The following is a 26,856-nucleotide window of genomic DNA, read 5'->3' as shown; positions in this document are numbered from 1 at the left end:
TCGACCTCCACAAAGCATTCGATTCAATTGACTGGAACTACCTTTCTGAAACCCTTAGACATTGGAACTTTGGCCCACATTTCCTAAATATAATTAATTCCATGTACTCTAACCCCTCTGCCCAAGTACGGTTGATGGGAAGATATACTTCCTCCTTACCAATTGGGAGGGGCACTAGGCAGGGCTGCCCCCTATCGCCCCTTCTCTTTGCAATGGCCATTGAATCACTGGCCATAGCAATTAGATCGAACCCTGATATTAAGGGGGTGACTTGCGGAGAACATGAACATAAATGCGCACTTTATGCGGATGATCTCCTACTGTATATTACCTCCCCTTTAATAACTACCCCGAACATTTACAGGGTCCTGAATTCATTTAGCAAAATATCCGGATTAAAGGTTAACATGTCCAAATCCATTGCTTTAAATATAACTGTTGCTCCCGACATAGTGACACAACTAACTAATAACTTTGAATTCTCCTGGGCCCCCATGACCATTCCTTATCTGGGGATTAATTTAACCTCAGATGTAAATAACCTCTTTAAAGCCAACTACCCCGCCATGCTCAATAGGTGTAGAGGGGAATTACAAAAGTGGTCAAGATGTGGCCTGTCCTGGTTGGGGAGAATTCACGCAGTGAAGATGACCCTCCTTCCCCGTCTCTTATACCTATTTCGCTCTCTACCAATCCCGCTTCCGAGGAATGTTATACGAAAATTTCAATCAGAGATTACTCGCTTTATCTGGGGTAAAAAGGGTTATAGATGTCCCTCCAAGATACTGTATCGCCTTAAGACACAAGGAGGCTTAGGCCTCCCGGATCTATGGAACTACTTCCAAGCGGCGCAATTGTCGCAAATCTCTATAGTTTTTTCTAAAGGACCAAAACCAGAGTGGCTTTCAATGGAAAGAAGAGCTACACCCCACAACACCATTGACTTCCTCCTATACTGTGACCCAACCACCAGACCAGCTATAATGGCCCCCACTCTCACTCCATAGCAACATGCACTAAACTATTACAACAACCCTCCCTTACATCACAGCTCAAGCCGCTATCTCATCTATTCCATAACACAAAATTTTACACCGGGACCAAATACCCGAGCATTCCGATGGTGGACCGACAAGGGCCTTTATCGGATCGGACATTTCCTAACTCCTGCTGGCCCCCTTACTATATCATACTGCAAGCCTAAACTAGAAATGCCGGTCACGGAACAGTTCCGTTTTACACAAATCTCACACTTCTTACATTCTATCTGGACTAACAAACCGGAACCTCCCTCAATAACCCCTTTTGAGCATTGGTGCTCGAACCTGATGGATCAAAAGGGGGGAATCTCCTTGATCTATACTGCACTACAGACAAACCTGAACAAACCATCTTACGCAAAGACCTGGGAGGAGGATACAGGCGAAGTTTGGCAGACGACAGACTGGTTCAGATCCTGGACGCGCTCCTACAAAGGTATTTGTAACATTTCCCTCATAGAAGCCAGTCTAAAAGTATTGTCCAGATGGTATTATGTCCCATCCAAATTAGCAATAATATACCCCGGTACCTCTCATCTTTGTTTCCGTGGGTGCAACCTAGAGGGCACCATGCTTCACATTTGGACGTGTCCCCGCATCAGAACCTTCTGGAAGCTCATTTTTCGTACAATTAGCAAACTGATTAAGGTCTCGATTGGCCCCAATCCACATATTGCCTTATTTAACCATGATATACCCAATACACCTAAACACTTACGGGCACTATCATACTTTGTTTTACTGGGTGCAAAAATCACTATAGCAAAAGCCTGGAAGAAACCCACGGTGTCCTTCCAGACTTGCAAGAGGAAAATATCCTGGATCATGTCCCAGGAACAAATAGTCGCGAAGCTAAATGACAAAGTTGAGAAATTTAATACCATCTGGGAACCTTGGGCCACATTTTGCAACATATCCCTTATACCGGGTTTGGAACCTGACGCAAGTTTAGCCTCTGCTATTAAATAAACCTCTCTCTCCACCTTCTCTACTCCCTCTTATCCCTCTTTTCACACGTTCTCTGTTTCCCCTTTTTAAGATTGATGAGACCCCGCTATTTCTCTCTGACCAATGAGTAGAGTTCTCGGGACTTTGTTGCTTGGGATGTCCAGGGGACCCTTTCTCCCCATCTCAGGAGGATGAATGGGCATTTCGGCATGAAACAGAAATGGGGGGTTTTGTTCTGTTAACCCTCCAGCCAATTTATAATGCTCCTGGGGAGACGGATGGCACGGGGCAGATCCCGACCACACCTACAGGAAGATCCCATGGAGGGGGTGTGCTAGGGCGCCCGGGGCCGTCCGACGTCTCTCCTCAAGGAGTGAATCCCTATTTATATCTGTCCACCTGGGTGGGAGGAGTCCACCGGACATCCCTGATTAATACACACGGATCAAAGGATCTGTGCTCACATTACGGTACCCTGAGACTCCTGAGGAACCTGTCTGAAAGCTTTATACATATTAGTATTTCCTCATTTGATATTCCTGAGACCTAGGAGTCCGGGCTTTGTCCTATATAATCCAGAACTTGTGATGCTCGGCTCACGAGAATCTCTATGACTTTACATGGATAATCCTTTACAACTGAAATGCATATCACAGCTGAGAGTCTTTCTCGTAATGACTGTTTTGCTTCCTTTCTTTGGCACTAGTTTGTAATATTTGTTCTTATCCATGTAACACATTATAAGTTATGTTTCCTCAGTTGCCGGAAATGTACGCATTCTCATGTATGTCATGTTAAAACAACAATAAAATGTTTTTGAATTTAAATTCGGTGGTAGGCCAATCCCTACATTTATGGGCCCTTTATAAAAAAAAATTCTCATTACTTCCTCTCAACCCCAGGCTGGCATCCTTTATTGGGGACCCCAAATTTCTCGTAGCATTTCCCAACCCGAACGCTTTCACTCTATGGACCATGAAAGACCTCATTACTCTAGATTCACTTCAGAAGGATCGAGTAATTTGCTCTTTCCTATGCCTACAAACCTCCCACACCTTACCCAGTACTGAATTCTACAAATTAGACATTTCTTTACCTCACACTGCCCCAGCGCTGCCTCTGGCCCTGACACAACTTTTGAGAATCTATGTGGTCCAGCGTCCAGAGACAAGGGGACAATCCCCCTTCTATATACCTTCCTAGGTAGCCTAGGCCTCCCAGACAAATCATCCGTTATACTTAGGTTGGAGAAGGAGACTGGGGAGGTTGCTTCATCGGAAGAATGGTCTGATAGGATCTCCAATATGCATAAATGTACTAAATCGGTGGCGGTGAAGGAAACAGTGGTGAAGTTACACACCAGGTGGTACTATAACCCTGCTAAATTACACAAATTCTTCCCCACAGTTTCCGTGAACTGCTTCAGAAGCTGCCCTGAGAAGGGGACTCACCTGCATTGCTCTGAGGGACCTATGGCAGAAAGTAACCTCTAAGGTAGTGGAGATCACAGGTACCCTAACTATGCTAACCCACCAGATGTGCTTATTCTTCGCTGACATACCTGGATCCACCCCCCCGACCTGATCTCACACACTTTTTAGTGCAGTCCACTGGTCTATAGCCTTCTTTTGGCGGTCCCCTGGGATCAGGTCCTTTAACGAATGGCAGCTATCCAACTCATGGAGAAGGTCTTCCACGCCATCATGGATACCATGCACATTTATGATATGAAATGGAGGTCCTGGGCCCCGTGAGTATTTTTATACCTCTTTGACCATATTTCTAGGACATTTGCAAATGAGGAAGTATTACCGATAGCGACTTTCAACTTGATTTCCCGTAAACTATGATGTTTTATAGCTCAGTCTTTGAGTTCTTCTTTTCTTTTTAGTTTTATGGTTTGTTAGTATTTTTTCTAATATTTTTGACGTTGAAGTGTCATGTTACTGTGGTGGAGCCTACATTGTCCTCAGTTTGCCTTAGGTCTCTTTCTTCATGGCAGTCTCCCCGTGGAATCCTATTAATGTAACATTATAAAAGAAAACAAACCTCAATAGCTCTAGTTTGAATGCCGATTTCCTAACTATGAAGTGTGTACTATGTAATCACTGGTTTTATACTCTGTTACATATTCTGTGCTGACTTATTCACTGTAAATGATGCTGTTTATCCATGCTTCTTTTTCTCAATAAAAACGTTTGTTTTAAAAAAATAAATACAGGTCCACCCTTACAGTGTAAGTATAGCCCAAACTTTTTAATGTTTTGAATAGAGTAGAGAAGCCTTAAAACCCTTGTCAGGTTATTTTTCGCTTATTGCGTGACCTAGTGAGGAGATTTTACTTCACTTCCTGCAGATGCAATAGGAAGCATTGGCGGCTGGTGGTATATTTTTTAGGGGAGGTGCCACCTCCCCAGTCATTCGGGTCACCCGCGCCTAGCACTTACCCCATTTAGGTCACAGGCAGCGCTGCTCCAGGTGGCAGCTTCCTCTGCATCTCCTTCTTCCCTGCATCATGCCATGCATCTCCTCCCTACTTTCCTCTGTGTGCCGTGCGTCTCCTCCCTCCTCCTCCTAGGCGGCCAATTGGATTGCCTCTCAGTTTGGGTCACAGGCCTCAGGACTTTCTGATTGGCCAGGAGGAGAATCAGTATGACATTAGTGAATATTCATTCCCTAAGGTCACACAACTGGGTGGGCTCGGAGCGCAGTGCTCTGTGACCCGAGCCCACTCTTTTTTGAAGCCTATTAGAGCATCTGGCTATAATCATGTGCTTAAAAAAAAACACAATGCAATCCATGCATCTGGCAACCTGCATGTAGATTAGGGGGTCGGACGCATGGATGGGGGGGGGCGGTGCCCCTGCATTACGGGCCACCACTGATATGAAGTAGGAGGAAATCTTTCCAAAGTGAGAAGAAATCCATTCTTAGGGCTCATTTACACCTGTGTCAGTCTTTAACCACTTGCCGACTGCCGCACGACTATATACGTCGACAGAGCGGCACGGGCAGGCAAAAGGACTTACAGGTACGTCCTTGCCTGCCCGCGGGTGGGGGGTCCGATCGGACCCCCCCCCGGTGCCTGCGGCGGTCGGCAAATCTCCCCCGTCGATCGGTGGTGAGGGGGAGGCCATCCATTCGTGGCCCCCCCCTCGCGATCGCTCCCAGCCAATGGGATCATTTCCCTGCCTCTGTATTGTACACAGAGGCAGAGGAAATGATGTCATCTCTCCTCGGCTCGGTATTTTCCGTTCCGGGGCGAGGAGAGAAGACTGTAATGTAAGTGCACCAAACACACACACACAGTAGAACATGCCAGGCACACAAAACACCATGATCCCCACCCGATCGCCCCCCGATCCCCCCCCAATCACCCCCCCCCGTCACAAACTGACACCAAGCAGGTTTTTTTTTTTTTTTTCTGATTACTGTATTGGTGTCAGTTTGTGACAGTTACAGTGTTAGGGCAGTGAATGTTAGGCCCCCTTTAGGTCTAGGATACCCCCCTAACCCCCCCTAATAAAGTTTTAACCCCTTGATCACCCCCCGTCACCAGTGTCGCTAAGCGATCATTTTTCTGATCGTTGTATTAGTGTCGCTGGTGACGCTAGTTAGTGAGGTAAATATTTAGGTTCGCCGTCAGCGTTTTTTTAGCGACAGGGACCCCCATATACTACCTAATAAATGTTTTAACCCCTTGATTGCCCCCTAGTTAACCCTTTCACCACTGATCACTGTATAACCGTTACGGGTGACGCTGGTTAGTTCGTTTATTTTTTATAGTGTCAGGGCACCCGCCGTTTATTACCGAATAAAGATTTAGCCCCCTGATCGCCCGGCGGTGATATGCGTCGCCCCAGGCAGCGTCAGATTAGCGCCAGTACTGCTAACACCCACGCACGCAGCATACGCCTCCCTTAGTGGTATAGTATCTGTACAGATCAATATCTGATCCGATCAGATCTATACTAGCGTCCCCAGCAGTTTAGGGTTCCCAAAAACACAGTGTTAGCGGGATCAGCCAAGATACCTGCTAGCACCTGCGTTTTGCCCCTCTGCCCGAATCGGCCCAGCCCACCCAAGTGCAGTATCGATTGATCACTGTCACTTACAAAACACTAAACGCATAACTGCAGCGTTCGCAGAGTCAGGCCTGATCCCTGCGATCGCTAACAGTTTTTTTGGTAGCGTTTTGGTGAACTGGCAAGCACCAGCCCCAGGCAGCGTCAGGTTAGTGCCAGTAGCGCTAACACCCACGCACCGTACACCTCCCTTAGTGGTATAGTATCTGAACGCATCAATATCTGATCCGATCAGATCTATACTGGCGTCCCCAGCAGTTTAGGGTTCCCAAAAACGCAGTGTTAGTGGGATCAGCTCAGATACCTGCTAGCACCTGCGTTTTGCCCCTCCGCCCGGCCCAGCCCAGCCCACCCAAGTGCAGTATCGATCGATCACTGTCACTTACAAAACACTAAACGCATAACTGCAGCGTTCGCAGAGTCAGGCCTGATCCCTGCGATCGTTAACAGTTTTTTTGGTAGCGTTTTGGTGAACTGGCAAGCGCCAGCGGCCTAGTACACCCCGGTCCTAGTCAAACCAGCACTGCAGTAACACTTGGTGACGTGGCGAGTCCCATAAGTGCAGTTCAAGCTGGTGAGGTGGCAAGCACAAATAGTGTCCCGCTGCCACCAAGAAGACAAACACAGGCCCGTTGTGCCCATAATGCCCTTCCTGCTGCATTCGCCAATCCTAATTGGGAACCCACCACTTCTGCAGCGCCCGTACTTCCCCCATTCACATCCCCAACCAAATGCAGTCGGCTGCATGAGAGGCATTTTCTTTATGTCCTCCCGAGTACCCCTACCCAACGAACCCCCCCAAAAAAGATGTTGTGTCTGCAGCAAGCGCGGATATAGGCGTGACACCCGCTATTATTGTCCCTCCTGTCCTGACAATCCTGGTCTTTGCATTGGTGAATGTTTTGAACGCTACCATTCACTAGCTGAGTATTAGCGTAGGGTACAGCATTGCACAGACTAGGACACACTTTCACAGGGTCTCCCAAGATGCCATCGCATTTTGAGAGACCCGAACCTGGAACTGGTTACAGTTATAAAAGTTACAGTTACAAAAAAAGTGTAAAAAAAAAAAAAAAAAAAAAACACAAACAAAAATATAAAATAAAAAATAATAGTTGTCGTTTTATTGTTCTCTCTCTATTCTCTCTCTCTCTATTCTCTCTATTGTTCTGCTCTTTTTTACTGTATTCTATTCTGCAATGTTTTATTGTTATTATGTTTTATCATGTTTGCTTTTCAGGTATGCAATTTTTTATACTTTACCGTTTACTGTGCTTTATTGTTAACCATTTTTTTGTCTTCAGGTACAGCATTCACGACTTTGAGTGGTTATACCAGAATGATGCTTGCAGGTTTAGGTATCATCTTGGTATCATTCTTTTCAGCCAGCGGTCGGCTTTCATGTAAAAGCAATCCTAGTGGCTAATTAGCCTCTAGACTGCTTTTACAAGCAGTGGGAGAGAATGCCCCCCCCCATCGTCTTCCGTGTTTTTCTCTGGCTCTCCTGTCTCAACAGGGAACCTGAGAATGCAGCCGGTGATTCAGCCAGCTGACCATAGAGCTGATCAGAGACCAGAGTGGCTCCAAACATCTCTATGGCCTAAGAAACCGGAAGCTACGAGCATTTTATGACTTAGATTTCGCCGGATGTAAATAGCGCCATTGGGAAATTGGGGAAGCATTTTATCACACCGATCTTGGTGTGGTCAGATGCTTTGAGGGCAGAGGAGAAATCTAGGGTCTAATAGACCCCAATTTTTTCAAAAAAGAGTACCTGTCACTACCTATTGCTATCACAGGGGATATTTACATTCCCTGAGATAACAGTAAAAATGATAAAAAAAAAAAAAAAAATGAAAGGAACAGTTTTAAAATAAGATAAAAAAGCAAAAAAATAATAAAGAAAAAAAAAAAAAAGCACCCCTGTCCCCCCTGCTCTCGCGCTAAGGCGAACGCAAGCGTCGGTCTGGCGTCAAATGTAAACAGCAATTGCACCATGCATGTGAGGTATCACCGCGACGGTCAGATCGAGGGCAGTGATTTTAGCAGTAGACCTCCTCTGTAAATCTAAAGTGGTAACCTGTAAAGGCTTTTAAAGGCTGTTAAAAATGTATTTATTTTGTTGCCACTGCACGTTTGTGCGCAGTTGTAAAGCATGTCATGTTTGGTATCCATGTACTCGGCCTAAGATCATCTTTTTTATTTCATCAAACATTTGGGCAATATAGTGTGTTTTAGTGCATTAAAATGTAAAAAAGTGTGTTTTTTTCCCCAAAAAATGCGTTTGAAAAATCGCTGCGCAAATACTGTGTGAAAAAAAAAAATTAAACACCCACCATTTTAATCTGTAGGGCATTTGCTTTAAAAAAATATATAATGTGTGGGGGTTCAAAGTAATTTTCTTGCAAAAAAAAATAATTTTTTCATGTAATCAAAAAGTGTCAGAAAGGGCTTTGTCTTCAAGTGGTTAGAAGAGTGGGTGATGTGTGACATAAGCTTCTAAATGTTGTGCATAAAATGCCAGGACAGTTCAAACCCCCCCCCCAAATGACCCCATTTTGGAAAGTAGACACCCCAAGCTATTTGCTGAGAGGCATGTCGAGTCCATGGAATATTTTATATTGTGACACAAGTTGCGGGAAAGAGACAAATTTTTTTTTTTTTGCACAAAGTTGTCACTAAATTATATATTGCTCAAACATGCCATGGGAATATGTGAAATTACACCCCAAAATACATTCTGTTGCTTCTCCTGAGTACGGGGATACCACATGTGTGAGACTTTTTGGGAGCCTAGCCGCGTATGGGACCCCGAAAACCAAGCACCGCCTTCAGGCTTTCTAAGGGCGTAAATTTTTGATTTCACTCTTCACTGCCTATCACAGTCTCGGAGGCCATGGAATGCCCAGGTGGCACAAACCCCCCCCAAATGACCCCATTTTGGAAAGTAGACACCCAAAGCTATTTGCTGAGCGGTATAGTGAGTATTTTGCAGACCTCACTTTTTGTCACAAAGTTTTGAAAATTAAAAAAAGAAAAAAAAAATTTTTTTTTTTGTCTTTCTTCATTTTCAAAAACAAATGACAGCTGCAAAATACTCACCATGCCTCTCAGCAAATAGCTTGGGGTGTCTACTTTCCAAAATGGGGTCATTTGGGGGGGGTTTGTGCCACCTGGGCATTCCATGACCTCCGAAACTGTGATAGGCAGTGAAGAGTGAAATCAAAAATGTACACCCTTAGAAATCCTGAAGGCGGTGATTGGTTTTCGGGGGCCCGTACGCGGCTAGGCTCCTAAAAAGTCCCACACATGTGGTATCCCCGTACTCAAGAGAAGCAGCAGAATGTATTTTGGGGTGCAATTCCACATATGCCCATGACCTGTGTGAGCAATATATCATTTAGTGACAACTTTGTGCAAAAAAACAAAATAAATAAATAAATTGTCACTTTCCCGCAACTTGTGTCAAAATATAAAATATTCCATGGACTCAACATGCCTCTCAGCAAATAGCTTGGGGTGTCTACTTTCCAAAATGGGGTCATTTGGGGGGGGTTTGTGCCATCTGGGCATTTTATGGCCTTCAAAACTGTGATAGGTAGTGAGGAGTAAAATAAAAAATGTACGCCCTTAGAAATCCTGAAGGCAGTGATTGGTTTTCGGGGCCCCGTATGCGGCTAGGCTCCCAAAAAGTCCCACACATGTGGTATCCCCATACTCAGGAGAAGCAGCTAAATGTATTTTGGGGTGCAATTCCACATATGCCCATGGCCTGTGTGAGCAATATATCATTTAGTGACAACTTTTTGTAATTTTTTTTTTTTTTTTTGTCATTATTCAATCACTTGGGACAAAAAAAATGAATATTCAATGGGCTCAACATGCCTCTCAGCAATTTCCTTGGGGTGTCTACTTTCCAAAATGGGGTCATTTGTGGGGGTTTTGTACTGCCCTGCCATTTTAGCACCTCAAGAAACGACATAGGCAGTCATAAATTAAAGGCTGTGTAAATTCCAGAAAATGTACCCTAGATTGTAGGCGCTATAACTTTTGCGCAAACCAATAAATATACACTTATTGACATTTTTTTTACCAAAGACATGTGGCCAAATACATTTTGGCCTAAATGTATGACTAAAATTGAGTTTATTGGATTTTTTTTAGAACAAAAAGTAGAAAATATCATTTTTTTTCAAAATTTTCGGTCTTTTTCCGTGTATAGCGCAAAAAATAAAAACGGCAGAGGTGATCAAATACCATCAAAAGAAAGCTCTATTTGTGGGAAGAAAAGGACGCAAATTTCGTTTGGTTACAGCATTGCATGACCGCGCAATTAGCAGTTAAAGCGACGCAGTGCCAAATTGTAAAAAGTGCTCTGGTCAGGAAGGGGGTAAATCCTTCCGGGGCTGAAGTGGTTAAAGAGAGATCCATGGTAGGTCCCTTTCAGAGTGATGCAGGTGCAACTGACAGGTATTCAGTAGGGAATACTGTCACCTCTTGAATTCCGTTTTCTTTTACTGACACCTGAATGGCTAGTGTTTGGCTTGTGGTTATGGTATGGCCCCAGTCAGGTAAATATGTCATTTATGTTAGCAGTACTGTGATGGGGGATCCTTTTTGCCACACTGCAAACAGACCTCTGCTATAAGTAGGGTGATGCCTAAACACAATCCTTGTTAAGACCACAGGGGAGAGCTGGGACAATGATCTCAAAGCAAAGGGGTTTTCCAAAGCTGGTAGGTGATAGACTTTGCTGGTCCCTTGACTTGACATTCTTTTTACAGTAATCCCATACGTCTCTTACCTGGGTGACACTTTGTACTTTAGAGAGAGACCGGCATTCAAAAACAGAGGTGGAAACGGTGACACAGAAGAGCAGCAAATTTATCACAAGTAGTAGGGAAATAACAGCATAAACGCCATTCTGTAAAAAAAAAAAAAAGTAAGTCAGCGATTCTTATGGGGTATCTTTTAGTTTAATATATGCAGTATATGTCTATTATACAGGATGCTGGGATGCGTCCTGGATGTTCGGTTCGCTTTCCCTGTTATTTGGGTTTTGGTCCCTTTAGCCCTTTCACTGCCACAGCTGTTTTTATGTTTTTGTTTACATGTATAAAAAATAATTTTAGGCCTGTAGATTAGGTTTGTTCTCTTTAATGAGAATTCAGGAGTCTAGAAGACCCCTAATATCTCACCTTTCCTAAAATAGACTATATAGTCTGTTTCTGTAACATGTAGGCACCGTCAAGGATCAGAAAGATCTGCAGAGTGAAGGAAGGAAGAGAGAGTGGTAGTCCCTTTTCTGCAAATGTGGTATTAATAACTTCATTGAAATGCCTGCATAAGATTAGGCATTCTCTGGGGTAAGGTTGAAGTTTATCCATAAGTAACTTATGGAATCTTTTATGGTGTGTTTTTGGTGTATAGACATTGAATATGACTACTGTTTTCTTTCCCCAACAAAGCCACGTCGACTAGTGACATAACACGTAGGGTGAAGCCAGGAGATGTCCGGAGCCTGATGCTGGAATTCTTCAGCCAGAAATGCTGGAAATGAGTCTGTGACTCAGATAATACATGTGAGTGTGTTTCCTATTGTGGTTGGCATGTTTCATTAAATTAAAGATACTACACTATTGGAGGCTTCATCTCTTTCCTTTTATATGCTGTATGGAGATGATGCCTAACATTTAATCCCTTCCCATCCAGCCTACTGTAATATGATGGCCAGGTGGGATCTCTATTATCCTGGGAGGACCACATATGATGTCCTTCCATGATTGCACCTTGCGTGTGCCCCACAGGCCACACTCTGGCATGATCTGTCACCCGCTGTGTCCACTGGACGCAGCGGATGACAGACCAGTGTATCGGCCTGCTGCTGGTACCATGGGATCGCTGTGGCCAATCACAGCAGATCACATGACAATTGTACACAATGAAAGGCTTTGATTCATGTGTACTATTGTAATGAGCTCAGCGATTGGTCACAGTAACCAAATGGTACAAAGGGGGGCAATCAGAGCCCATCTGTATCATGGGATTAGCTGTGGCCAATCACAGCTAATCACAATAGTAAACACTGAATAAATAGTTTTTATTCATAAAAAATGGTTGCTTATACAGTAACTGTAAAATTCACAGTTATAAGCAACCATAGTCCTGATCACCTCCCCAGAGTAGTACAGTGTTACTATGGTAACACCGAATTGCTCTGGTCACTGTATTTAAAAAAAAAGAAAGAAAAGAAATGTAATAAAAAAGAAGAAAAATAAAAAAATAAAAATATATATACATATATAAGATGTATGGGGAGTTTTTTTTAAGTTGTATTTTCTTTTGTCACAATTTTTTGGATAATGAAGAAATTTAATTATTCTTTTACATTTTTTTTACTGTCAGCAGTGCAGTACAGCATCATCATAAAACTGGCGTGGCTGTGGTCATGGACACTGACTTGGGACAGTATAAGTAAAAAAAAAAAAAAAAAAAAAAAATTATTTATATATATATATAATAATTTTTTTTTTTTTTTTTACTTATACTGTCCCAAGTCAGTGTCCATGACCACAGCCACACCAGTTTTATGATGATGCTGTACTGCACTGCTGACAGTAAAAAAAATGTAAAAGAATAATTAAATTTCTTCATTATCCAAAAAATTGTGACAAAAGAAAATACAACTTAAAAAAAACTCCCCATACATCTTATTAAATACCTTGGACTGTCTACTTTCCAAAAAGGGGTCATTTGGGGGATATTTGTACTTTCCTGGCATTTTCGGGCCTCAAGAAATGAGTCGGTACATCAGGATTAATCGATTTTCAGATATACAGTATATACCATAGCTTATGGACTCTATAACTTTCCTACAGGCTAAATAATATACACTAATTTGGGTTATTTTCACCAAAGATATGTAGCAGAATACAGCTTGGAAAAATGTCACGAAGAAAAACTGCATTAAGATTTTATATTATTCGCATGATATCCAACCTTGCCCCTTTTTATAGTATAGTATATCATTTGAATCAGTATACATATGTTTAGTGATTTATATATGTTTCATTCCTTTAATATATTAAACACTTGATATTCTATTTATATAATGACCAGAATAAGACTTACAAGTTCCTGTTGGCATTGCCTCTGAGCTTCATAGTAATTATAATTGTACCCATTATAGTAACAGTAATGATAGCTCCGCAGGATTGCCAAATCGGCAATATTTAGGATCACAGCTACCATGCTGAAAATGGAGCTAATGATGTTCAGAGACAGAGAGCCTTTGATCTGTAAAGTAAAGTCAGGAAGAATAAATCAATGATACAACAATACCATCAACAGTCTTATTTACTTATTTACTTGTATTGTATTCCTAATATTGTAATAGTTTTGTAGGTACAGCATCTTTGTATAGTAAAGCACATTTGCACACTGCAGAAATCTCAGCTTCCTTGCTTATACCACAGAGTAACCTTACTAGATAGATGCAAGCAAAACAGTCATTCAGATGGTAGGGTCAGAATTTGGCATAAACAACATAAAAGCATGGATCCATCCTGCCTTGTACAAATGGTTCAGACTGGGGGTGGTGTAATGGTGTGGGGGATATTTTCCTGGCACACCTTGGGCCCCTTAGTACCGATTGAGCATCATTTAACCACTTACAGACCGCCACACGCCGATATACGTCCTAACTTTGAAGAGAAATATCGTTGTTATGGCAGCAGCTAGCTGCCATAACCCCGGTGTCCTCTTCTTTGGCTGGCGGTCCGGTCCGCTATCCGATAAGAGTGGTCTCTGCGGCAGATCACTTTTTTATTTCATTTTAGTGTAAATATGAGATCTGAGGTCTTTTTGATCCCAGATCTCATATTTAAGAGGTCCTGTCATGCTTTTGTTTCCATTACAAGGGATGTTTACAAGTGACACTTTTTTTTGTTTAAAGAGCGTAGAGCGAGAGCAATAATTCTAGCCCTAGACCTCCTCTGTAACTCAAAACTTGCAACCTGTAATTTTTTTTAAACGTCGTCTATGGAGATTTTTAAGGGTAAAAGTTTGTTGCCATCCCACGAGCGGGTGCAATTTTGAAGCGTGTCATGTTGGGTATCCATTTACTCGGCGTAACATTATCTTTCACAATATAAAAAAAAAAAAATTGGGCTAACTTTACTGTTGACTTATTTTTTTAATTCAAAAAAGTGTATTTATTCCAAAAAAAAGTGCGCTTGTAAGACCGCTGCGAAAATACGGTGTGACAGAAAGTATTGCAACGACCGCCATTTTATTCTCTAGGGTGTTAGGAAAAAAATGTATAATGTTTGGGGGTTCTAAGCAATTTTTTAGCAAAAAAAACTGTTTTTAACTAAATCTCAAAAAGAGGCTTGGTCCTTAAACCACAGCCTACAACCTGTTGTTGCTGACCATGTTCTTTCCTTTATGACTACAGTGTACCCATCTTCTAATCTTCCAGCACGATAATGCTGGTTTCTTGAACATGACAATGAGGTCACTGTACTCCATTGGTCTCCACAGTCACTAGATCTCAATCCAATAGAGCTCCTTTGGGATGTGGTGGAACTGGAGATTCACATCATGAATGTGCAGCTGACAAATCTGCAGAAACTGCGTGATGCTGTCATGTCAATATGGACCAAAATCTCTGAGGAATGTTTCCAACATCTTGTTGAATCTATGCCACAATGACAAGGGCAGAGCTTGAAGCCTGAATGAGCAGACATGCCAGCTTAGTGCTCCACTCCTGAAGGGATGCTTCTGCCACTTTCTATCACTTCCCAGCTTGGCTCTGCTGTCAAACATTTGCTGCCTTACCAGTGATGAACCCCAGCTACCTCAGGTGATGGTTCTCGGATGTTCACGCCCAAAAGTTAAGCCAAAAAATGTCCCAGGCATCAGTCAAAATGGCACCGGCTCAATGCTCTCCTCCTGTTACATTACTCTCTGTGAAACCCTCTCAGCGCTCTAAAGTAATAGCTGTAAAAAAGGAGGAATCTGACTGATTCATCAACACAAGCACCATAATTGACATCTTCTACAGACCCTGCTCATTCTACTGGACTGAGGCAATTTAAGGGCTTTTTGAAGCATTTTCTCAAAGTGGTTGTAAACCCTTTACAACCACTTTTTGCTACAGGTAAGCCTATAATAAGATTTACCTGTAGCTACCCTGGATATCTCTTAAACCTTCACAATTTAGGAGATATCCCCTGTATCTGCATGTGCTGATCTCATCGACACATGTGCACTGAAGCAATGGCTTGTTCGTGCTGTTGCTTCAGTGAGTGTGCCGTTACCGGAGGCTCCCGCACGCATGCGCGGGAGTGACGTTATTGTGGCTCTGGCCAATCACAGCGCCAGAGTCCGCGATACCCAGAAGTAACGTAGTTGATACCCATAAATTAGGTATTGTGATACTATTTGGAGATTTAAATCAAGTCTTCTTAACTTTTTTAGATAAATCCCCACCCTGTCCCCCTTCCAGTCCTTCTAAACTTTCATTTCAAAAACTTCTTTCTAAATATAACTTGTTTGACTCCTGGCGTGAGCTTAACCCAGCTCGCAGATGCTTTACCTACTACTCTTATCCACATAAATCATTCTCTAGGATTGATCATATTTTCCTAAATATAGGTATGGCACCAGAAGTCCTTTCCTCAATCATTATACCCTTTACCTGGTCTGATCATAGTGCAGTTTGTACTACCATCTCCTCCCCTGTCCCAAAAGCATGAGATACATCCTGGTGTATAAACAATTCAATTTTAACTCACCCATCCCACTCATTAGATATCAAGCTCGCTCTCACTGACTATCTCACTAATAACTCTTCTCCAGATATTTCTCTACTCACTCTTTGGGAAGCCCATAAACCTGTAATCTGGGGTGCCCTTATCCGACAGGCATCATTTCTCAAACGTGAGCGCAAAATCCTCCACCAAAAATTAGAAACTTATTTTAATTCTTGTCATAACACATTTCAAAACTCTCCCTCCCCCTCTGCTAAAGCTAAACTTGATAGGGCCCGTTTAGAGTTTGACTTGATTCCTACCGACTCTGCAGATAATCTTTTACGCAAATCACAACACCTCTATTATCTCAAGGCAAACAAACCTGATACCCTTTTAGCTCGAACCTTGTGTTCACAGCATAAACCCACATCTGTGCGACTTAAGCTAAATCAAGATAATTATACAAGTAATCCAGTCAAAATTTTACACACCTTTCACTAAAATCTTGCTAAATTATACTCTTCAAACAATATATTTGATCACACAGTTGCTGATGCCCTTTTTTCCCCTATCACACTTCCAACACTTTCCCAAACTCATCGTGAAAGACTTGAGTGCCCAATTTCTGTAGCGGAAGTTAGTATGGCTATCAAAGTTTTAAAACCTAAAAAGTGTCCTGGCCCAGATGGGTTTTCAGCTTCTTATTACAAGAAGTTTTCTGATATTTTAACTCATATTCTGACTGAAGCCTTTAATTAGCTGCTGAAGGGACTCTCTTTATTCAGAATCTTTAATGGCTATAATCTCTGCTACCTAAACCTAAATCTGGTACAACCTCCTGGACAAATTATCATCCTATTTCACTCCTTAATCTTGACATAAAATGTTTAGCCAAAATACTAGCAACTCCTTTAAATCAGGTGATAGGTGAACTTATTCACAGTGGTCAAGTTGGATTTATTCCCATACGCCAAGCAGGTGACAATATTCGCATAGCTTCGCTACTTGCTCATGCAACCAAATCTAGATGTTTACCAGCATGTTTTCTTTCCCTCAATATTAGGACCATGAGACTGTGTCAAAAGCTTTTATATCTTCAGTATACCCTAATGCTGCGTACACACGAGCGGACTTTCTGCCAGAAAAGGTGCGACGGAACTATTCCGTCGGACATTCCGATCGTGTGTGGGCTTCATCGGACTTTTACTTTCAAAAATTCTGACGGGCCTAGAAATGGAACATGTTTCAAATCTTTCCGATGGACTCAGTTCCTATCGGAAAAAACGCTCGTGTGTATGCTAGTCCGACGGACCAAGAACAATGCAAGGGTAGCTATTGGCTACTGGCTATTGAACTTCCTTTTTCTAGTCCTTTCGTACGTCATTGCGTTAAACAATTGGACTTTGGTGTGATCGTGTGTAGGCAAGTCCGTTTCAGCGGAACTCCGTCGGAAAGACCGTCAGAGTTCAGTCCGACGAGAAGTCCGCTCGAGTGTATGCGGCATAAGAAATGGGGTCCAAATCCCCATTTTTGAAAAGTGGATTTCATCCCTATACGATAAACCAAAAACATATATCAAATATGTCAGTTTTAAATCTGACCTATTCCCTATTGGAAGTGGAACCTGTCAAGGATGCCCTCTTTCCTCACTTCTTTTTGCTCTCATCATCGAGCCGCTTGCCCAATTGATTAGATCGGACCCAAACATTAAAGGTATTAAGTTAGGCGGATATCATCATAAAGTCTGCCTTTTTGCTGATGATATCTTACTCTTTATGACCTCTCCCCATATCACAGCACCTAATCTCCTGGCTTTCTTAGACCGTTTTTCACACATTTCAGGTCTGACAGTTAATTACCAAAAATCCACTGCACTCAACATCTCCCTATCTTCTGCTGAACTTCAACTTGCTAAAAACTCGCTCCCCTTTGCATGGACACCACATCGACTCCCATACCTAGGAATCCAACTTACTGCTAAAATAACCAATTTATATTCAGCTAACATCCCTCCGTTACTGAAACAGGTTACTGAATTGTTAACACAATGGTCCTCTATATCCTTATCCTTAATAGGCAAGATGGCTATTTTATCCAAATTCTTATACCTTTTTAGAGTCCTGCCCATTTCTTACGACTTATTAGGCGTAGAATTATGTAATTTATCTGGAGCTGGGGCACAGCTAAACCCTGTACCTCTAAATCCACTCTTTGTCTTCCATAACAACGTGGAGGCTTAGGTCTCCCCAATATTTCTTATATAATATAAACAAAAAGTAGAATACCGTGCTATATCACAACACAAAACATATAAAGCTGCTGCTAAAAGTGAGATACACCCATTAGTAAAGAACTAGCTACTAGTAAACTAGTACAGAACTAGCTACTAGTAAACTAGTACAGAACTAGCTACTAGTAAACTAGCTACTAAACTAGTACTAGTAAAGAACTAGCTACTATTCTCTTCTTCCCCAATATTTCTGCCTATTATCAAGTTCACCTTGCACATTTACCTATATACTATGCAGTAAAGGAAGTTTTGGTATGGGTAGCAATTGAGTCTGTTGACTGTGACCCTATCTCAGTAGCTAATATGTTATGGTTACGTCCAGTTGATCGTACCTCTATCTGCAATCCTATCACAAAACACTCTTTATCCATCTGGGATTGATTCAAAACCACTCTCGGCCTTCAATCTCCCCATATACCACTTTTTATTAAAAACCCAGCCCTTTACCCTGCCTTGATTTCCCTTAATTCCTTTAATGCATGGAGTGCAGTTTAGAGGATGCAGATACAAATTTATATACACTCCTTTCCTACTCTATATGAAACTTCTGGACTTCCCCAATCAGAATTATTCCGTTATTTACAGATTAAAAATTGTTTCCAGCCATACCTACAATCAGGCACTCTTTTCCCAGGTGTCACATTTTGAGCATATACAGTCCCCCACAAAACTATCTAATCCACTCTGAGAATAACAGATAGAAGAGATCTACTGTATATACTATTAGAGGAGAGATAAGAACATTCATCCGATTTTCTAATCGTTAGTGGGGTCAAATCGACGTTCATTTTCAACCACAGTGATGGGAAAATTTGGAAATAGAAAACTTCTTGGTGAAAGAAATTATCAGACCGTGTATGTGGTTTTCGTTCAGAAATTACAATCATTTTAAAAACAGAATGTTAAAAACAAGTGAAAATTTCAAACATTCTTTCATTCATCGAATGTACAAAGATTTTTCGTCTGAATATTCTCATCTGAAAATTGATCGGTGTGGCCAGCATATGGCTCGGTACACACCTCTGCAGTTTGGTTTTGATCTGTTTCTGCAGTGCTCTTTGCTGTGCGTTTTGATTTTTGCACACAAGATTTTGCTGCGATTTGCGTTTTTGCATTTTTTTGGCCAATTTGTTGTTGGGCAGATTAAAAACCACCAATTGCTGCAAAAATGCATTACATGCTTTTCTGCAGCTTCTCCATTGAAGTATATTGAAACAAAAAAGCACTGTTTTGTGTTAAAAAAAAGTCACTGACTCTTTCCAAATACGCAGCGGCTGAAAAAGCATAGATGTGAACGTGTCCCATAGGAAACCATGTAAATGAACTGTAGTCCGTTTCTGCAAAAAGCACCAAAAAACACATAGATGTGAACCAGGTTTAGTAACATAATGGGGTTAAAAAAACTAATATTAGCCCTTTATAGTACAAAAAAAGCAAATCACTACTGTAAGGGGTTCATTTTTTTACTGTAGAACTGAGAGAGAAATAGTTACAGTAGTGATTATTTGCTCTTTTTGTACTATAAAGGGCTCATTTTAGTTTTTTTTTTTTTAACCACATTATGTTACTGGGCGATTAATCGATTATAAAAATAGTAATCGATTAATTTCATAATCGAATAGTTGTCGATTAATCGATTAGTTGTTTCAGCCCTACTTAGAACCTCCAAACATTATATATAATTTTTTTAGCAGAGACCCTAGAAGAAAAAATGGCAATCGTTGCAATATTATATGTCATTTCAAACGCAATTTTTTGGGAAAAAAGACACTTTGATGTATTAAAAAAAAAAAACAAACAGGAAAGTTAGCCCAATTTTTTGGTATAATGTGAAAGTAGAGCTGGGCGATTTTTCTCCAAAAAAAATCTGCAATTTAAAAAAAAAAAACTTGACTCACGACTCGAATCGAGTTTTTTTTTCTTTTTTTGATGGACACCACGCCAGTCCTGAGGAGCTGCGGGCAAGAGTTTTTAGGCGAGGCCGCGGTTTCGGCCTAGTCCGCGGCGTCCGGCCTCGCGGACTAGGCTGAAGCCATGACCTCGCCTAAAAACTCCTGCCCGAAGCTCCTCAGGACCGGCGTGGTGTCAGCGCCGGTTCTGGTGGGGAAAAAAATCTAAAAAAATCCATTTGCTGAACATTTGAATCGATTTGACCTCTCAACTCTATTCAAGATTCAAATTGATTTTTTCCCCAGCCCTATGTGAAAGATGATGTTATGCCAAGTAAATAGATGTCTATCTATGTCATGCTTTTTTTTTTCACTTTGTGTATTATTTGCATTTTTTTTTTTTTTTTCAAGAAAACTTACGCCCAGAAAATCAATTTAAAGGTTATTTTTTTTTTTTATATATGTCAATTTTGCTACAGCAGGTTCTATACATGGTACAGATGTGTCACTTTACAGGCAGACTACGGGGATCCCCCCCAGCACTATATTTAAAGGAATTTTTCATTTTTATTGTTTCACTTTAAGCATCATTAAAATCACTACTCATTTAAAAATTATATTTTTTTAAAAATATTTTTGGAGTGATACATGTCCCCCAGGGCAGTACCTCATCCCCCACACCCTTTTTATGGATATCAATAACTTGCATATAAGCCTTCAAAATTTGATTTTTCAAGTTCGGGTCCCATAGTCTTTAATAGGGTTTGCCGTTCGGTTTCCGAACTTTTTCCATTTTCGGGAGTTCTGGTGTGAACTGAACCAGGGAGTGTTCGGCCCAACACTACCAGCTATAAATAACTTTCTCGTTGAAAAAAAATCTAATACTCACCTAATAGCAATGTTACTTTCTGACTGCTTAGAAAATGAAAAGAAGAAAAGACTCACCAAGCAGATATTGGGTTTTTTCTGAGCGACAAGTGTTAGAGATGCGGCAATGATGTACTGTAAAATTAAAAAAAATATTATTTGGCATTGATATTGACAGTATGACTGATCATGCCAAAAATTTTTTTTAAGAATGGTGACCATATGAAGCCATTTATAATCATAGTTTGTCTCCTTTTTAAATCCTAATGATAACAGAAATCCCCCAAATGGCCCTGATCAAATGTTTCCATACCCTGGAATGTTTTGCCTTGGTACAGACACATAAGGTGACACACACAGGTTAAAATGGTAATTTAAAGGTGAATTTATCACATCTTGTTGCTTTTTAAATTGTAAATAGTGTATAAATAGTCAATCAGTTTGTTAGCGCTCACATTGATGCACTGAGCCATGGGGAGCAGAAAAGAACTGTCAAAAGACCTGCGTAACAAGGTAAAAGAAATTAATAAAGATGCAAAAATATATAAAAAGATATCAAAAGCTTCGAATATGCCAGTCAGTACTGTTGAATCACTTAAGAAGTGGAAAACTTGGGGATCTCTTGATACCAAGCCAAGATCAGGCAGACCAAGAAAGATTGCAGCCACAATTACCAGAAGAATTGTTCGGGATACAAAGAAAATCCCACAGGTAACCTCAGGAGAAATACAGGCTGCTCTGGAAACGATAGTGTGGATGTTTCAAGGTGCACAATACGATGATACTTGAACAAAAATGAGCTGCATGGTCGAGTTGACAGGAAAAAGCCTTTACTGTACCAATGCCACAAAAAAGCCTGGGTACAATATGTCCGACAACACCTTGACATGCCTCACAGCTTCTGGCACATTGTAATCTGGAGTGACGAGACCAAAATAGAGCTTTATAGTCACAACCATAAGCACTATGTATGGAAACAAGGCCTATAGAGACAAGAATACAATCCAAACTGTGAAGCATGGTGGTAGCTTACTGGGGTGTGTGAACTCTAAAGGCATGGGGATTGTTGTGAAAATTGATGGCAAGATGAATGCAGCATGTTATCAGAAATTACTGGCAGACAATTCTCCTGCATGAAAGCTGAGCATGAAACACTCTTGGAATATCCAGCACGACAATGACCCTAAGCACAAGGCCAAGTTGACCCTACAGTGGTTACAGCAGAAAAAGATGAAGGTTCTGGAGTGGCCATCAGTCTCATAACCTTAATGTCACGAGTCACTCTGTGGAGATCTCAAACGTGCAGCATGACCTGGAGGTATTTTGCCAAGATGAATGGGAACCGCCTTCAACAATTTGGGACCTCATAGGTACACACTTTAAAAAATGGGTAATTTCATTTGTTTACTTGTTACCATAAGTTGCTTTATAATTGTACCATTCTGTTATAGCCTACAATTAAATATGAATCCCATGGCTTTCGGCCATACTTTGGCTTCCTTACAAGCTTCGCCCCCCCCTCGCTCAGCCCGCTTATGCGTCAGCCTTAAACTCTGGGACTCTGTTCGCTTCTCGGGTAACCTCATGTCCCCCTTTCTACCACTCCTCCCCCTCTTTAATAACCCCCTGTTCCCGTTGGGCCTTGATCAACCAAGCTTTTTGTCTTGGTGGTCCTTCCATGGCTTCACAGAGGTCTGACATTTTCTCTAAACGTGTATCCTTCCCTCCTGGTCTTCCTTCCAGAACACCCATGAAGCGCCCTGGACGCAATTCTATCACCATACTCAACTAAACCACTGAGTCTCTTCGTTAAGATGCAATTCCTTTTATCCTAAAAAAAACTTTTTTAAACTCCTTTGCTTTCATTTCCATGGGGCCCCAGGAGCTATCTCCAAAATCTACTCTTCTCTAAACGCTATGGACTTGCCCAGGGCCGCGTCTTATAGGTTGTGGTGGGAACAGGACTTGGAGACCTCTATTGAACCGGAGGACTGAAACAAGGCTTGGTCCTCTGTGGCCAAATGCTCATTCAACATGGCTACTTTAGAAGCTGCATACAAAGTCCTCCTATGGTGGTACTGGGTCCCGGCCCAGATAGCGAGCACGAACCCATCCTATAATGACTGGTGGTTTAGAGGATGTGGTCAGCAGGGCGATGTAATAAACACTTGGTGGTCCCGTGCTCACCTCATAGGGTTTTGGTCCAGGGTGTTTGGCCACCTGCATTCCTTATTTCATATACCCATTCATAGAAATGCAAAATTTTCTTTGTTGCACTGCCCGATCCAGGACTTGTTTTCTTACCAACAGAAACTGGCAACTTATTTGTTTATTGCGGCCAAACGGGTTATAGCCAGAGCTTGGAAGAGGCCCTCTGTTCCATTTGCTATGGTGAAGAGCACTCAACATTTTCTCATTAATCATGAGATCAATTAGAGTATTTTAAATGACTTCCACTCTAAATTTCTTAAAGTATGGTCTCCTTGGAGGATCTATGCTCTTCCCACTTTACACCTGAGCAGTCTGGGCCTCTCCTGAGAACGGTCTTGTCACTCTCTCCTCCTGCAAGACTCCCCCCCCCCCTCCTTCTCCCCTACTTTTCTCTATATTCTGGTCTGCCTTTCCTGCTTTCTGCTCTCCTCTTCCTCCTTTTTCTTTTTGCAATCGAGACTATTCCTAGGGCTGCTCTTCGTTTCTTGTGCTCTTGGGTGACCCTGGCTCCACGAATTTGGGGCCCACCTCATGATGGTTAGTGGCCACCATCGCTATATTTTCAATCTTTTTAAATTTTGTATCTTTCTGCCGAATATTCATGCCGGTCTGTGACAGGGATTTTCATTGGACCAATATACGCATTTCCCTCTGCTATGATCTAGTGCACCTGCATCTTGGACCCTAATTAGTTGGCCCTTATGCCCTGGTGATTTATTTGGACCTATGGGGTGCCCCATAAGGTCCCCAGTTGATAGTTAATTGCTATTCATGTTATAATAGTAATTTCCTATTCATGTTATAAGATTGTTATGTTCATTGAGCTACGCCCCTGCATGGGTGAACGCTTTCAAGATGTTATATTTTTTTCAATAAAAATGATTGTACCAGAATATGAATCCCATGGGAAATAAAATAAATGTGTTTGCCTGCTCCCTCATGTTTACTTTAAAAACGTTACATTATGTATATTACCAATTTTCCAAGCGTATGCAAACTTTTGAGCACAACTGTACCTAGGGATTTAGCAGGAAAGGCAAGTATTGTTAGTAGAAGAGATGGGCTTTAAAAAGGATTTACCAAAAAAAACACAAACTCCACGCTTAGGACTAAAAAAGAGAGATGAAGGTATGCAACCTCCCCTAATAGACCCACGAGGGGGCTAATGTGTATAAATAAATAAAGAATGGGGTAAATGACGCTCCCTGTTTAGGGGGTATGTGAACTGTATGTGCAACACCAGTGCTACCAGAACCACTGTAATGATATACACATAATATAAAATAATATAAGACAACCCCCTATAAACATATACCTATGTGCAAACTAATCAATCAGTTGAAAAACTCTATTAAAAATAAAATTAAGCAGTTAAAAATAGGAATAAAGGTGATATGTTCTATATATAATTGATGGTTTAACCTATTTTTAACTGCTTAATTTTATTTTTAATAGAGTTTTTTCAACTGATTGATTAGTTTGCACATAGGTATATGTTTATAGGGGGTTGCCCTATATGATTTTATATTATGCATATATCATTACAGTGGTTCTGGTAGCACTGGTGTTGCACATACAGTTCACATACCCACTAAACAGGGAGCGCCATTTACCCCATTCTTTATTTATTTTTAAAAAGGATTTGTCACTTTTCCCTCAATTAGTGAAATTGTAGACCCTGTAACTGAACTTAAACCCTTTTAAATGGAAGCTAACCTAAACTAACCCTTGACATAAACTCACTAGACCAGCCATTCTCAACCAGAGTTCCTTGGAACACTAGGGTTCCTCCAGAGATTGCTTGAGGTCCCTTAAGCTGATTGACCTCCCATCTGATGATGTGTGCTTAGTTCCGAGCAGAATCAGTGGTATGACACCAATATTTTTTTAGCTATCTGTATCTGTAAGTATTTGCACTGACCCCTAATAGTTTTATCAGGGGCTCCACAAAACCTGAAAATTATTTAAAGGATATCTCGGGGGTTAAAATGTTGAGAAATGCTGCACTATACCCTCCTCTATACTGCAGTCATTGTGTACCAGCAGATGATTCACCAACTGCTCAACATTTTGTCAACAGTTCTGTCCTGAAATACACCGATACCAACTGTAAGTGATAAAAGCTACCAATCCATGTTAGATGGCTTAGCCTCTCTATCGGCCTTAATCACAAAACAGGGGCTTAATCTGTTGAAACACTTGTGCATATTTAATTATATAAATATTTAATTTTTTACTTATGACAATCCAATCATATTTCTCTTTGGATAGCATAAGAAAGAAATAGAACTTTTTCAGGTTACTCTTTTTGTCTTTGTTCTTATTGGGGAAGATTAAACCCCATTTCCTGTCCAAGTGATCAAATGAGAGTGGTCACCAGGATAGGAAGTGTGGGGAAACTCTCCAATGGGGACACATGCAATAACATCTCACATTGATTCAAACCCTCCCCTTTTAGATTGGTAAAAGTTAATCTATGATTAGCCAATAGGTGGTACTGCAGGCCGATGCCTTTCTGCACCCAGTTATTACAATCACAAATAGCAAATTGTAAAGGTACTTACAAACACCGGGCCCCAAAAAGGACTGCCACTTAGTAACGTGATAGTTAACCTGATGTAGAACAATCTAACGCTGAGGCCAATCTCCAATATGGCTGCCACAATGACCAGAATCTGAAGAGAAAAAGAACAGGGTTTAATTAGTTTGACGCAGCTTTGAACAATACTCTAAGTGCTATTGATACCTAATGGCCCGCTAGAGATAAATAAAAATATTTGCCCAACTGATGATTGAACCCAGATGGGGATTCTTTCAAGGCAAATTCAAGTTCCCAAATGAACATTTTCTCATTCTTTTGCAGTACAGAATTTTAATTGCAATATAGAGGATAGAAGAACATAGAAGAAATGGGGAGGCTCTAGATAGAACTAAACCATCCAGTACTTAACAGGAGGGGAGGACAGAGAAAGATACCAAAATCCAGCCCAATCGTAACAGAACTCTGTGTCCAATCAGACACAGGCTCCCCCAGGATGGCACCCCCAATCCACTGCTGCCAGTCATGACTCCCCCTTTAGAAGACAGAACAAAAGGGAAGTACTTCTCTTGAACATGACTCCAGTTAAAGTGGTTCTAATGGCATAAGGCTTTTTTACCTTCATGCATTCAAGTTGGCTCTAGTGATGAGGATAGAGGGGATGATGATGATGAGGTCACTGACACAACTTGAGTGCCGGATAGAGCAGAGGAGGAAAGTGAGGGGGAGAAACAACACCCAATGAAGCAGGATGTCCTCCAGAGGCAGCCATCATGGAAGAGTAAAGAGCAGCCACCCTATTCCATCAGATTGTGGAGCTGTTATCTCCCAGCCCACTTCCCGCAGCTCAGCTGTGTGGCCCTTTTTTAACACATGTGCAGCCGATCACACTGTTGCAATTTGCAATCTCTGCCGCAAACAGATCAAGCGTGGCAAAAACACCAGCCGTTTGGGTACGACATGCTTCACAAGCTAATTAACCCCCACCACTCAGCCCATTGGCAAGAGCACCTGAAAGCCACACAAAAGGGACACAATTCTTCTCCTCACTCCTCACCTTTCATGCCTACCCCCGCAACAATACACCCGCTATATCTCATGACTTCTTAGCAGCCTCCACTGACAGGGATGATGGTAAAGCAAAGGGTGTCACAGGTCCTTGCAACACGTCTGCCAGCAGCACACCACCAGTTGTAGAGTATAGCAGGCAAATTTCTCTGCCCCAGCTGCTG

The 26,856-nt window shown here is 41.6% G+C and overlaps 1 protein-coding gene across 1 annotated transcript in view; it reads right to left on the bottom strand.

Moving 5' to 3' along the window:
- The window catches only part of LOC141106407 (membrane-spanning 4-domains subfamily A member 4D-like), a 114,296-nt gene that overhangs the window by 40,967 nt on the left and 46,473 nt on the right, over positions 1 to 26,856 (bottom strand). The window contains exons 3-6 of the mRNA XM_073597172.1: positions 25,650 to 25,760; positions 20,953 to 21,009; positions 13,205 to 13,369; positions 10,878 to 10,997 (exon numbers count right to left, since the gene is read on the bottom strand). Coding sequence (XP_073453273.1) covers positions 10,878 to 10,997; positions 13,205 to 13,369; positions 20,953 to 21,009; positions 25,650 to 25,760 — 453 coding nt within the window. The remainder of the gene's footprint in view (positions 1 to 10,877; positions 10,998 to 13,204; positions 13,370 to 20,952; positions 21,010 to 25,649; positions 25,761 to 26,856) is intronic.

Source organism: Aquarana catesbeiana, linkage group LG08 (assembly GCF_042186555.1).
Source record: "Aquarana catesbeiana isolate 2022-GZ linkage group LG08, ASM4218655v1, whole genome shotgun sequence".
NCBI classification, from domain to species: domain Eukaryota; kingdom Metazoa; phylum Chordata; class Amphibia; order Anura; family Ranidae; genus Aquarana; species Aquarana catesbeiana.
Note: the sequence above shows the minus strand (reverse complement) of the source record. Positions and strands in the feature narration are given on the sequence as shown.